The following is a 13,452-nucleotide window of genomic DNA, read 5'->3' on the forward strand; positions in this document are numbered from 1 at the left end:
TTCCGCATAAGGAGAGAGTGTAGCCTTGAGTTCCGGCGCAGAAATAACCATAGAGACTTGATTCTACGCTTTTTGAGGGTGGGACTGAGAGCACAGTCCGTAGGGCCGGTGGCCTGGCCGGTGCCGGGTCCTGAAAACATTGCTTCAGCCCCTGTCTCCATAGTTACCAAGTTCCTTTTTTTTTTTTTTTTTTTTTTTTCCCAAGTTCCTTTTTTTTTTTGTTGGAGGCACCGTAACACATGCTTTGAAAAATGTACATAGTTGATATATTGGCAGCAGTTATTTCTGGGTAGTGGATTATCAGTGGTTGATTTATTTTCCTATTTCTGTATATTTTTTTTAAAACAGAGTTTGTATTTCATTAGAAGAAGTACCAGGGGTGCCAGGCTGGCTCAGTCAGTGGAGCATGAGACTCTTGATCTCAGGGTAGTGAATTTGAACCCCATCTTGGGTGTACAGATTACTTAAAATCTTAAAAAAAAAAAAAAAAGGAAAAGTATCATTGCAATGAGTCTAGATCCCAACCCTTTACCTCATTTCAATAGCCTTGCTATGTTCCTTCACCCTACATTCCTTCCCCCACAGCATTTGACATTTTTGTGCTCCCACCATCCTGTACACCACTGTCCTACAGATCTTCCTAAGTCTTCCTTTCCTTATGTTACTCTAGTATTTCAGAATTTATCATTCCTGCCACTACCCAGTACCATAGACCAAAAAGTCTTATAACCAAAAAATGTCTGGTTATTAATGTCCACCATAATTTAGTTCCAACTAAAAAGGCTTTTGCTATGATAAAAATCTCTTCCATTTGTACAATCCTCTAAAGCTTTCTTTTCCCCAGGTGCTTTCATAGATGCAATTCATCATAATGGAAAACTCTAGGCTTAAACAACTGGGAGATCTGGGTTTGCCACTTAGCTGAGTGACTGTGAGCAGGTTACTTGCCCACTCTGAGCCTCAATTTCTCATATACCAACCAGAGATGATAACATAGTTCCCACTTCAAATAGTTACTGCGCAGAATAAATGAGATGCTGAGGTGTGATGCTTCGGTATAATGCCCAGCACATAACGCACATAACAATGCAAGGTAAATGTCATCCACTATTTGTAACATAAAGTTGCTTTGGGGGCGCCTGGGTGGTAGTAGTCAGTTGAATGTCCTCTTGGTTTCTGCTCAGGTTGGGATCTAAAGTTTGTGGGATTGAGCCCTGCATCAGGCTCTGCATTTGGTAAGGAGTCCACTGGAAACTCTCTCCCTCTGCTCCTCCCCCAATAAATAAACAAACAAATAAACATACATACATCTTTTTTTAGGGGCGCCTGGGTGGCTTAGTCAGTTGGGCATCTGCCTTCAGCTCAGTTTATGATCCCAGGGTCCTGGGATGGAGCTCCGTGTTCGGCTCCCTGCTTCTCTCTCTCCCTCTGCTACTCTCCCCACTTGTGCTCTCTCTCTACCAAATAAATAAATAAAATCTTAAAAAAAAAACTTTTTAAAAAAAATGGCTTCTACCGCATCTGTCTTGCAAGATTGTTGAACAGATTCAAAATAAAAAGATCAAGTTTATGAGAACATTTTGTACCATCTAAGTAAAGTACTATGCAAATATATTCCCCCTCCACCCCACAAGTAGGTATCACTGACCCTACTTTGTAGGCAAGCATGATTTTCCCAGCATCACTCAAACTGATGAGGGTAGGAACAGAAACCAGGTTTGGGGACCCCTCAGACTAGCCTCATTTCACTAGAACTCCATTCATGTGGGAGTATGGCAGAGAAGCACAGTCTCTTTTTTTTTTTTTTTTTTTTAAGACTTTATCTATTTATACATGAGAGACACACAGAGAGAGGCAGAGACACAGACAGAGGGAGAAGCAGGCTCCCTGCTTCTGCAGGAGCCCGATGCTGGACTCAATCTCAGGACCTCCGGATCATGCCCTGAGCCAAAGGTAGATGCTCAACCACTGAGCCACCCAGGCGTCCCGCACAGTCTGTTTCTATACCACAGTGTGTAAACACCGCGCCTTACCTAAGCACCTCTACTATCCTTGACTGTGCCCCACATTGGCAGGCTGCCCATTGCCCTTTTCAGAGCTAGGCTCCCTCTCTGAATTGTGACATTCAAAGTTGGCTGGTCTCTCCCTGCCAATAAGGTTCTCCAGCAGCTCTCCAACTCTGTTGTTGCTTCTGAAGTTTGCATCAGTTCCTCTATGGCACTTCCATGACAGCTTTTCAGTCTGCCTTCTGCCTCCTTTGAGTAGTCTCTGCTGGGTGAGTGTTCCACAGCCACAATAAGGTGACATCCACCAATGTTATACCTAATTTGATCCTCACAGGAAGACACAGATTTTACCTAATTTTATAGGTGAGGACACTGAGGCTCAGAGATGATAGGACTCACTCAGTGGCATATGAATTGGTTACTACTGAACCAATAATCATCTTCAAAATCCTAGCTCAGTATCTTTTCTACCCCTGCAGTGGATTACCACTGACTCTGTGATGAGGTCCAGTTCAACTTAAGTCTCTGTGGGTTTGAGGAATAGGGATCCCCACTCCTCCACCTCCCTGCAAGAGAGAAAAGGGCTTTTTTTTTTTTTTTTTTTAAAGACACGTGGCCTGAACTACTCTTGGAACTGGAAGAGTGGGTTCAAAGCAACCTTAGGGACTAGATCCTCTCTCTATTTTTGAGGCTAAACATGGTCTCTATTGGTGGGTTCTCTCTGCTTACAAATAGTTTCTGCTCCCCCAGAACTCTGCCCTGAGCATGGCCATGACTTGTTGCCTCTGGCTCACTCAGTTTCTCTACTCATACTCTCAAATATGGAGATTTGATTTGGTTCCCTCATTTGGTTCCCAATATGGCTTGGCCATATTGCATGTTACCACGCAGCCTATAAGCCTAATAGTGAGGGTCAGGTGCCAGCCCAGGTCCAGTTAACTGAGGGTGAAGGGGAGACTCATTGTCAGGGCAAACTCAGGTCTTGAGAGCAGTAGGGCCATAGATGGGGTTCTTTGCCATGGTGTGTAGGCAAGGATAGCGTTCTGCAGCTTGACCCAGCCATTATGGGCCTCTTCCCTCCTACCTAAACTTTCAAACATCTGACTTACTGTAGATGAGTAGGAGGCCAAATGATTCTAGACAGTTGATGCAAGTACACCTTGCTTTATATTCAGGAAGAATGAAAGTATGTGAGTCATATATTTCTAACTTATATTTTGATTGCACCAGCTGTTCTTCTTTTTTTTTTTTTTTAGCTGTTCTGTTTTAAAGGGCAGCCCTTTTCACTTGATTGTGATGGTTTCACAGGTACATACTTATCTCCAAAGATACAACTCATCAAGTTGTGTATGTTAATATGTATAGCTTTTTATATGTCAATCATATCTCAATGAAGTGATTTTTTTAAAATGCCAATTACTGCTAAAAAAAATAAAGTTACACAAGCAGAGGAAGTAATGACCAATAACAGCTCAAAGCAAGCATCAATGTGGTTTGTTGGAATGCAAAACAAGCCTGTACGGCTGCTCTGGCCTTTACAAGTCAAACAGAAACATTGAACACTTACCTTGGGGCAGGGGGTGGGGTGGTGAGGACAGCGCTTTTCAAAAATCATCTTTAATTTTTAATTTTTAAAGATTTTATTTATTTATTCGTGAGAGACACACACAGAGGCCGACTCATAGGCTCCCTGAAGGGAGCCTGATGCAGGACTTGATCCCAGGACCCCGGGATCACACCCTGAGCCGAAGACAGAAGCTCAACTGCTGAGCCATCCAGGCGTCCCAAAAAATCATCTTTTATATAAAGGAAATAATCAGCATTTTGGCTCTTTTATACAGGGATGTCTGTAATCCAAAGATCATTGTCGTTCACTTAGAAACATATTATTTGATTTCTTAATGCACCTTCTTAGTTGTATTTTGCTTATGTCAACATTAAAACCCATCCTCAGTCCTAGAGCACACTTCAGCTGGCTGGCTATGGCTGAGGAAGGTAGACTGGGAGTCTGAAATTCAGAATTGACTTTAGGTAAACTCAAGGGGCTTTATTTACATACATACACACACACCAATAAGGATATCTGGAAGAGTAGAGGAAATTAATAACCAATTTATTTGTTACTATTATTTATAATTAACCAATTTAACAGATCGTTGCTGAGTACCCGATATACATTGCTGGGGGAGGCAGAGGTGGTATGGGGGTTGATTATTAATAAAACATGACCTTTGCTCTTCCCAGTGGTGGAATTAGATCAAGTCCCAGGCCCCTCCTCTCCTATGTTCTTTCTAAGTATTAAATTGGAAGGAAGGAACATTTGTCATCTTTATATACTCTCTTCCTCCATGTATAATACAGTGTGGAATAATGTCTTAGACTCAGGGCTCATGAGTACTGAATGAATAAATAAAAACATAGGAAAATGTCTTCAGATTGCACATGCGAGCCTCTACAACACTGGCTAAAAGCACACTGCTTCTAGAGGAGTAGCTATTTTATTTATTTATTTATTTAAGATTTTATTTATTCATGAAAGACACAGAAAGAGAGGCAGAGACACAGCAGAGGGAAGAAAAGCAGGCTCCATGCAGGGAGCCCGATGTGGGACTCAATCCCGGGAACCTGGGATCACGCCCTGAACCAAAGGCAGGCGCTCAACCGCTGAGCCACCCAGGAGTCCCAAGCTATTTTATTTATACAGAACTGTCTAAAACTGATGGCTAAATATGAAAGTAAAAAACCTCCAAAAGGGGATCCCTGGGTGGCGCAGCGGTTTGGCGCCTGCCTTTGGCCCAGGGCGCGATCCTGGAGACCCGGGATCGAATCCCACGTCGGGCTCCCGGTGCATGGAGCCTGCTTCTCCCTCTCCCTCTGCCTATGTCTCTGCCTCCCTTTCTCTCTCTCTGTGTGACTATCATAAAAAAAAAAAAAAAAAAAAACCTCCAAAAGAACCTAGATCAAGGTCTTAAACAGTTATGCTCCACATAAAGCAAATTTTGTAGAAAACCCAGAATTTACGCTTTCTCCTAATTTTTTTTTTAAAGATTTTATTTGTTTATTCATGAGAGACACAGAGAGAGAGAGAGAGAGAGGCAGAGACACAGGCAGAGGGAGAAGCAGGCTCCAAGCAGGGAGCCCGATGCAGGACTCGATCCCGAGTCTCCAGGATCACACCCTGGGCTGAAGGCAGACGCTCAACCGCTGAGCCATCCAGGCATCCCTCTCCCAAATTTTTAAAGATTTACTTATTGGGGCGCCTGGATGGCACCTCAAGTTTGTCTTTAATCATTAAAAAGTAAACACATTCTAGAATTCGGAAATCCAGACTAGCAATGCATGTACACCAGAGTGGACGGGAATTTGTGGTGAGTTCGCTGTGAGCTACCCGTGCAGGATACTGAGTCCTCCTAAGCTGGAGTCCGGGCAGTATAGTGTAGAGGCCACCAACCTGCCAAGGGGCTCATCCTCTCTTCAGAGCAGAAATGTTATGTCCTGGCTCCAGGAGGTGTGTAGGGGGCGCTTGAATGAGCCATTAATCTCTTAGGCAGACCTCTAAACTGGCCTATAGAAACCAACAGGTAAACTAGCATTTGTCCAGCATTGAGAAGCCACTTCAGTGGCTAGAAAGAAGGAATGTGTAAGCCAAATGAAACTCAAAAAAGGTAACAGTTTATTTTCCGAGCAGCTGACGCAGTATTGAATCAGGTTTTCACAAGTAAATAGGACAGTGTCTATCTGGTTACATCTCTGTTCCATGAATATCTATCTATAGGAACTGTAATAAATTTCTGAGGAGGCTAATGATTGGAAACTCTTAAGTAAAATTCTTCTGGCTCCTTTCTGAAAAAAGGATTGTGAGAACTTAAAAAAAATGCTTTTCACTCAGGGGGAAAACCAACCTAGAATGCCTCAGTTTTGTTTTGAAGGAATGCACCTTTTTAGGACAAGTCTATAAAACATCTTTATTTGTTTGTTACATAGGATGTTTAAATATAACTTTGCTTTCAAGCTTCAAACTTTTTTTTTAAACCCCTGGTAAAATAGGACTTTTGGTTCACCTTAACAAAAACTGACCTAGGAAGAAACATTTTTAGCAAAATGTATTATAAAATTCACTAGAAAATACTGTCCTCTTTTTGCCAAAATGTTACATAAAATCCTTATTAAAAATACACACGTTACAAAAGAAAAAATTATGAAGATGCTAATACATAGTGCTTTGGATATGGACCAAGGGACCTGCATTCCGGGGAAAATACAGTTAAGTACACTAAATATTATGATGTCAACTTATAATAGTGCAAACCTGAATAAATTACATCCTGAAATGGGAAGGCATGCAAGTCATTTGCTGGGAATAGAACATAACGAAGCCAGAACAGGAAGCAATCACAACACTATTTAAAAATGTTTTCTTTTTTATTACATTAATTTTTTTCAAAAATACTTTTCTTTACAATAGAACTCCTAGAAAATATTTACAACCTTCCTCTAATAAAATATAACAGCAGTTAAATATATTTGAAAATAAGATGGGTTTTTCCATAAAATATATCTGTTAACTTTTTATATACAAGCTTTCTCAAAGAGGTCTAAATTCACTAATGAAAAACCATCTGATAGTAAACAGTAACGGTGTTGAAGACATTAATCTTTAGGAAGAGAAGTTCTTTGGGGTGGGGAGGGGTGAGGGAAGCAAAAACACAACACATACATGCAGGCGGAATCATTTCAGAAAAGAAGTAAGTGCAATATTTTACCATGAAGTCAATTTTTAAGTTGATATTGTCAAGAAATACTACTTCAGGAATTTGAACTGTCTCGTTAAGGAGGAGTTCTTTGGTTATTTCAAGTCAAAGATGCTTACATTATACTGCATGAAAAATCAAAATTAAATTGTGCACTACAGTTTTGCCTTGGCAACTCAGTTTATTTTTAATGTTTAAAACTGGAACGGCTGGGCAAGTCTCCAAACACAGCAAGTACATTTGCTTTATAAACATGTTTCTGGGTGTTTGCTCCTTTGATAGATAAGCTTCCACAGACCTGATAGCAGAACCATTCCAGAATCACTCTCAGACGCCGGCATGCAGGGGGAGCAGTCACCGGGACAGACGCCATCAGCTGATCTTACGGAGTGGTTCTGGGGCAGTTCTGCCGCAAGGTGGACGCACACGGCCTCAGCAGTTCCAACTCCAAACGTGCGAGAGAATAACCTTGTCTAAAAGGGCAGCAAATAAAACCTTTCGTTTTGCCTATAAAAAAAGATCAACGAAACCTCCAAGACCCCCCCCACCCCCCCTTTTTTTTTCTGAAAACAGAATGATGGAAGTGAAAAGAACCTTTATATTTATCTTCTGTCCGTGGCTTTCCTGAGATTCAGAGAACACTGCCTACGCGGGCCCTCCGGCCGTGGGTGTGTGCTAAATGCTTCTGCCCGAGGCAAACTTAAAAGATGCTCAGGTCCTGTCCTCAGGTTTGTGCTGACATTCTAATGTCAAGCTACGAATGAATGTACCAGCAGAGAAGCCTGGCCTGGTGGGCCACACCTACACAAGCCGGGGAACCAGCCTACCTTGGGTGGGGGCAAGGCCTGGAAGCCCTTCTTCCCGAAGTCAGGCGCCATTAAGGCTCCAGGGGAAGCCGCCAGGGGCAGTCCCCTCTGCTGGGCTGTGTCCCAGGCTGAAGACACGTGCTCATTGGCCTTAACAGAGGGATGGGACAGACTGACTCAGCTCAAAAAAGCCTGAGCTAAATGCCATTTTTGAAGGATGACATGCTTATTACCTTTAAGTACAAACAGCAACCCTGCTACAAGGGACGGGAGGAAGCAGAGCAGAGTTATGTAGCTTGGAGAATTCTAGAAGTGCTTTGGTAAATGACTTGCATGAATACATTCATTGTTTGAATGCAAATATTGTAGCTAAAGTGGTATCTGAAACCATTCTTGTTGGCCTTTAATGCTATCTCACTTGTATTTGCTACTAAATTTGTTAGGAAACAGTCCAGCAAAGGTGAGTTACAGCAAAATCCCAGTGAATGAGGTTTCACAGTACTTCCAAGTGGCACAAAGTAATTTTCAGAACTCCGTGGGCCATTAACAGTGTTGCAAAAAAGAACGTTCTTCCAGTCTAGGTTTTGGGTAAAAGAACACTTCTTGGTGTTCCAGAATGTGTGCCCCTTCAGCCACTCTCCCTAAACAGCCCCGGCAACTTGACAGTTGGGGTTATATTCCCCTAGATGGCTCTGCCGATCCACAAATCAGAGCCAACTAGTACCCCAGGGAACACGGAAGAGGATGCACTTGCTCCATGAACCAGGTCCTCCATAAAGTATTGCCGAGGAGTAAAAGCCTGAAATATACGCAGTACCCCTGCAAACGGGTCAACGGTGATAGGCGAGGCAGGGAGAAAACTTATTTTCACATTTGGTCAACTTTTCAAATGGTGTATGTGCTAGAAGGAAAGCCGTGTAACGTAAGGGCTTGCTTGCTTTGCTCACTGGAAAGTTACCCCTTAGCACAGAATCTCCCGGCAGAGACTATGAGTTCACTGCAAACTACAGAATGAGGTCAGAACAGAACAAAAATAACTCTTAGTGGGAAAAAAGATGGCCTGAGGCCCCAACGCGAAGAGGGTAGCCTGCTTCACACACGCATACACATCCACACGTTCACGGCAAGCTTTGGGATAAAAGGCAGCAAGGATGGTTGACATCTGAAAGCAAAGGAACATTGAAGGTCAGGTTTATTCCCTGCCAGGAATGAGTTCGTGGGAATGTAGCCCAGATGAAACACCTCTTAAATAGAGTTGTGCCAATTATTTATTCCCTCCAACCTCCCATAGAAACATTTATTTTTAAATAAAAGGAAAAGAAACTGAAAAAAAAAATTTTTCCCCCTAAACCTGAATGAAATGACCACTTTTTTTAAACAGGTAGTTTAAAATGGTTACAAAACGAGCAGGGAGTCCAGGGTTCCTGATTAATGAAGACGGAGGCCGTGGGTGTTGGCCTTCTTCACGGGACAAGCCGGGTTTATAGTTCCGCGTCCCCTTGAAGCAAAACCGAATCTTGCTCATCCAAGAGGAGATCCGTGTCCACGACCTCGGCCTCTTCCATGACGCCTCCCAGCTGCTGGACAACGTCGCCATCGAGGATGTCCACGTCCTTGATGGGTTTGATCAGGCTCAGCTGGTCCAGAGGCAGCAGCCCCGGCGCCCCCGTGGGCCCCGTAGTCCTCTCAATGGTGGCGGCCATTTCAGCGGCAAAAGCTGCCTTCTGAGCCTTTTGCCTCTGCTGTTCCTCCTGCTGCCTGTGCGTTTTCATGTGGGCGTTTCGGCTTTTGATCTTGAAGAAGACTCTAAAAATGAAGAAAAGGAAGCATGTGAGACTCAGGCCCTCTGAGTTCATGGAAATCCGGGCGTCCTCCGGGGTCTAATCTGGGTTGGGTGGCTCTGACAGAGTCCTCGGATCACATAGGACCTCCTGCCCCTGTGACCCGTCACCTCTCCTCTCCAAGCATTACAAGGGAAAGGGGACGGGGACAGGAACAGCTGTACAGTGTGTCTGGCTTCCTCTCTGTGACAATGGAGGATGAATTCTCGAAGGCCTTCCTGTCCACCCGTGGTCCGCAGCACACACTTTTCTTTTCTTTTAGCTTCCTCCTTTCTCTCCTCATCACAAACCTGAGAATCCCTCAATCAAGCACTGAGCTCTGATAGTTCCCAAAATGGAACCCGTCACCTGTCTTTGGCTTCTGTCCCTGTTATTCCACAGTCAAATTTCTTAAAAGCTCTTCTTGGTCCTTCACACTTGGTATATTCCCCCCCTTTCCTTTACCCTCTCCAACTGGACGCTTGTCCCCTCCACTGCTGCCTAGACCCTCTCCTCAAGGTCGCCAATAACTAACTCTCTGTGGCCAAATCCAATGCTCTCCATTCCATCTTCATTGTACCTGACTTCTGAGCTGCACCCACCATGCCTTTTCATCTAAGACCCCTTCTCGTTGGTCATCATATTATCATAATTTCCTACTTCTTTAGAACAAAATAGCTTTAGAACGAAATAGTAGTTCTCAGCTGTGGGTGATTTTTGCCTCCCCAGGGACACCTGGTGAGGTCTGGAGACATTTCTGACTCACAACTCGAGGAGAGGATGGTATTCTCGAATCTAGTGGCCAGATGCCAGGGACATGGCTACATATCCTAAAATGCAAGTCCCCAAACAAGGGACTTATCAGACCCAAATGTCACTGCTGAGGTTGAGAAACTCTGGGATGAGGCACCCGCAAACTATGGTCAGTGGACCAAATCCAGCCCACTGAATTTTTGTAAATAAAGTTTTACTGGAACACGGCCATGTCTATTTGTTTATGGACCGTCTTTGGCGGCTCTGCTCTGCAACGGCAGAGCTAAATAATTGTGACACAGATAGTATATGGCCTGCAAAGCCTAAAATATTTCTCTCTGAACCTTTTTCAGAAACCATTTGCCCAGATGTGAGACTGTTTTTGGAGAGGGGGTGGCACAAATATCCTGCATTCGTTCCTGAGCTCGTAAAAGGAAAAAAAAAAAAAACCCTCTGATTTCTAAGACAAGCAGAGTTGATGAATCACAATTGCACATATTGAAACTGTTTAATGTAATGAACATAATTTCAGCAGCTAAAATAGGCACTCTGCAAACATTCGCCTGTTATTCCTACTCCGGAAAACCACAGAAAATATTTCTATTTTCCACAAAATCTTAACTAGAGTTATGGTATTAAAAGGTCCCAAGCAACATAAAAACAAGACAAGAAAAACACTTAATGGATGTCACTGAGAGACAGCCAGAAAGCTCCAAATGCTAATTTTTGTTTGTTAAAATGTTCTTTGTCTCCACCTGGTGGAATAAGGAGTTGTCGCCTGTTTGTAGGGAAGCGAGTGGAGGTGTTGGCTCCTCTCAGGGCATAGGTAGGAGATAAAAGGGGGGTCAGTCTGAAGATAGCTCATTACTTCAAGTCAGGAAGCCTAATGATCAATCTGGGGGCTCACTTTTCTGCAGTTAAGATGAAGATGATACGGCTTGAAGGGTATCAGAACACAGGAGAGCTGCACTAAAACCATCTCCCCCATCTCTGTGCGCTTCAGATGCGCGCTTCAGAGGAAAGATCGCTGCGCGGTGCAGCTCCCTATGGTGAGTGCCACCAAACAGACTTAGGTTTACTCAGAGGCTGAGAGCGCTGGCCTGGGTCAGGCTGCAAGGCCTGAATCCTGACTCAGATTTGCCTCATTTTCTCTGCTTGTAAAAAAGAAGCTATAGGGGTGCCTGGGTGGTTCAGTCGGTTGAGCATTTGGCTTTAGCTCAGGTCATGATCCCGGGGTCCTGGGATCCAGCCCCACACGGGGCTCCCTGGTCATCAGGGAGCTTGCTTCTCCCTCGCCTCCCTGCTCATTCTCTCTCTATTTCACTATCTCTGTCTCTCTCTTTCAAATAAATAAATACAATCTTAAAAAAAAATAAGTTACTAAAAAGTGGCTATGTTACTGTACTAAAGGTTAAATTAATATATGTAAAAATCCTTTATTTTTTTAAAGATTTTATTTATTTATTCATGAGAGACACAGGGAGGGGGGCAGAGACACAGGCAGAAGGAGAAATGGGCTCCACGCATTCACGGGACTCGATCCCGGGGCTCCAGGACCACTCCCTGGGCCAAAGGCAGGCGCTTAACCGCTGAACTACCCAGGGATCCCTGAAAAAATCCTTTAAAACACTGCCAGGCAAATAGTACCTGATAAATAGCAGGAACTAGTAAATTGTCTGAAATATCCTAACGAGGGTGAGTATTCTAAGCAAAGGTCCCAGTTTGGCCTCATTTTAACAACTAGGGATGCTAAAGGAAGTCACTCATGACAACTCCTCCAAGTCAGGCAGACTCACTGAGAAGTGGAAGTCTACAGTGGATGCTGTGGGAGGGAACCCTTGTGCATCTTTACCATCAATAATATTTTTTTAGAAGATTTTATTTATTTATTTGAGAGAGAGCAACCAGCAGGGGGAGGGGCAGAGTGAGAGGGAGAAGCAGACTCCCCTCTTAGCAGGGAGTTTGATGTGGGGCTCAATCCCAGGACCCTGGTATCATGACCCAAGCCGAAGGCAGCCGCTTAACCTTCAAAGCCACCCAGGTGCCCCTCAATGTATTTTCTCCTTAAAACAAACAAACAAACCAATAGGATGGAGCAGTGGTCAGGAGCCCAGGCTCTGCACTTGAACAGAGACTGGTCCAAATCTCAGCTCTGCTCTTATTGCGGGGTGTGCCCTGAGGCAAGTCATTTTAACGAACTTTCAATCTTTATTTGTACAACAAGGATAAAAATAGTCTCTGCATCACGTGGAGTTTCTGTGCAAGGGTTAAAATGAGCTCCTGCACATAAAGCATGTAACAAAATGAGTGCTCAGCAAATGTGAGGTGTTACTATTACAGCCTACTGTCAGTTTTTCTCTCTCAGTTGTCTTGAATCATACTTGAAAGGGCAGGCATGACAAAGAGGCTTTATATCATGAGTCATCCTGATCAATGGGCTGTGCCTGCGTGAAAAATCCCAATGGAAAAGATGTGAGGTCCTATCTTAAGATGACAGTGAAGAGTATAGCAATGGGTTAGTGATGTCTGCCCCAGACACAGGAATGGGCTGGGAGTGGTAGGATAGTTCCTGATGGGTGTTTCAGAGCCATTCTCAAACCACTCAGCAGGGATGCAAGAGATAGCAACACTAGTGGATGTGGTTTGGGTGTGAAGAGATGAAGTGGGAATTAGAGTCCCACCTGCCATTTCTGAAGAAGAGTGAAGTTTTTGTTACTAGAGGTTTGCTCTGAAGATGTCTGTCCTTATGAGGCATTAGGATATCAGAACGACCATATTCTGAGTCAGAGACAAGGTCCACCCACCCTAAGGCACCGTGTTGACCGCAAGGATGATATGCGGGAGTATTTGGAGACACTGGGTTCTTTTTCTAGCTAAAGAACCTCAGGCCCATGTTGGCCTGGCCTCCACAGAGCAATTATTCATCACAAAAACTTAGATTCAGTCCCTGATCCAATTGCACCTACTTGCCACACTCCTTGCAGGGGAAGATGGTAGTGGGGTCTGTCTCGCCACTGGTGGTGCTGTGAGAGGGTGAGCTCTTCACTGAGCAGTACCCACTCTGGGCGTTGCCTGGCTTCTGCTTCCCAGAGGGGATGGCACCCCGGGCTTTGGTCACCTGGTTGGTGCCACCATGGATGCGGGCATGGCCATTCAGTGCCTGTCGGGAGCTGAACACCTGGGGAAGAAAGGGAGTGACATGACATCTACAGTCCTGAAAAGGAAATTAGGGTTATTAGTTACTCAGTGGTGAAACACATGATACTTGAAACAGTGTCTAATGACGACAGGGTGTGGGGTTCTCATGTAAGCAAAC

The 13,452-nt window shown here is 44.1% G+C and overlaps 1 protein-coding gene across 50 annotated transcripts in view; it reads right to left on the bottom strand.

Annotated features, from left to right (window-relative positions):
- Positions 1-5,944: 5,944 nt before the first annotated feature.
- The window catches only part of TRERF1 (transcriptional regulating factor 1), a 210,138-nt gene continuing 202,630 nt past the window's right edge, over positions 5,945-13,452 (bottom strand). For 32 of the 50 annotated variants that reach the window (XM_072732096.1, XM_072732079.1, XM_072732082.1 and 29 more), the window contains 2 exons: positions 13,103-13,314; positions 5,945-9,369 (listed from right to left, as the gene is read on the bottom strand). In XM_072732096.1, the coding sequence (XP_072588197.1) occupies positions 9,045-9,369; positions 13,103-13,314 (537 nt within the window). In that variant the 3' untranslated portion in view covers positions 5,945-9,044. Of the gene's footprint in view, positions 9,370-13,102; positions 13,351-13,452 lie in introns of all 50 variants that reach the window. The other 18 variants (XM_072732032.1, XM_072732031.1, XM_072732065.1 and 15 more) reach the window with 1 other exon arrangement.

Source organism: Vulpes vulpes, chromosome 1 (genome assembly GCF_048418805.1).
Source record: "Vulpes vulpes isolate BD-2025 chromosome 1, VulVul3, whole genome shotgun sequence".
NCBI classification, from domain to species: Eukaryota; Metazoa; Chordata; class Mammalia; order Carnivora; family Canidae; genus Vulpes; species Vulpes vulpes.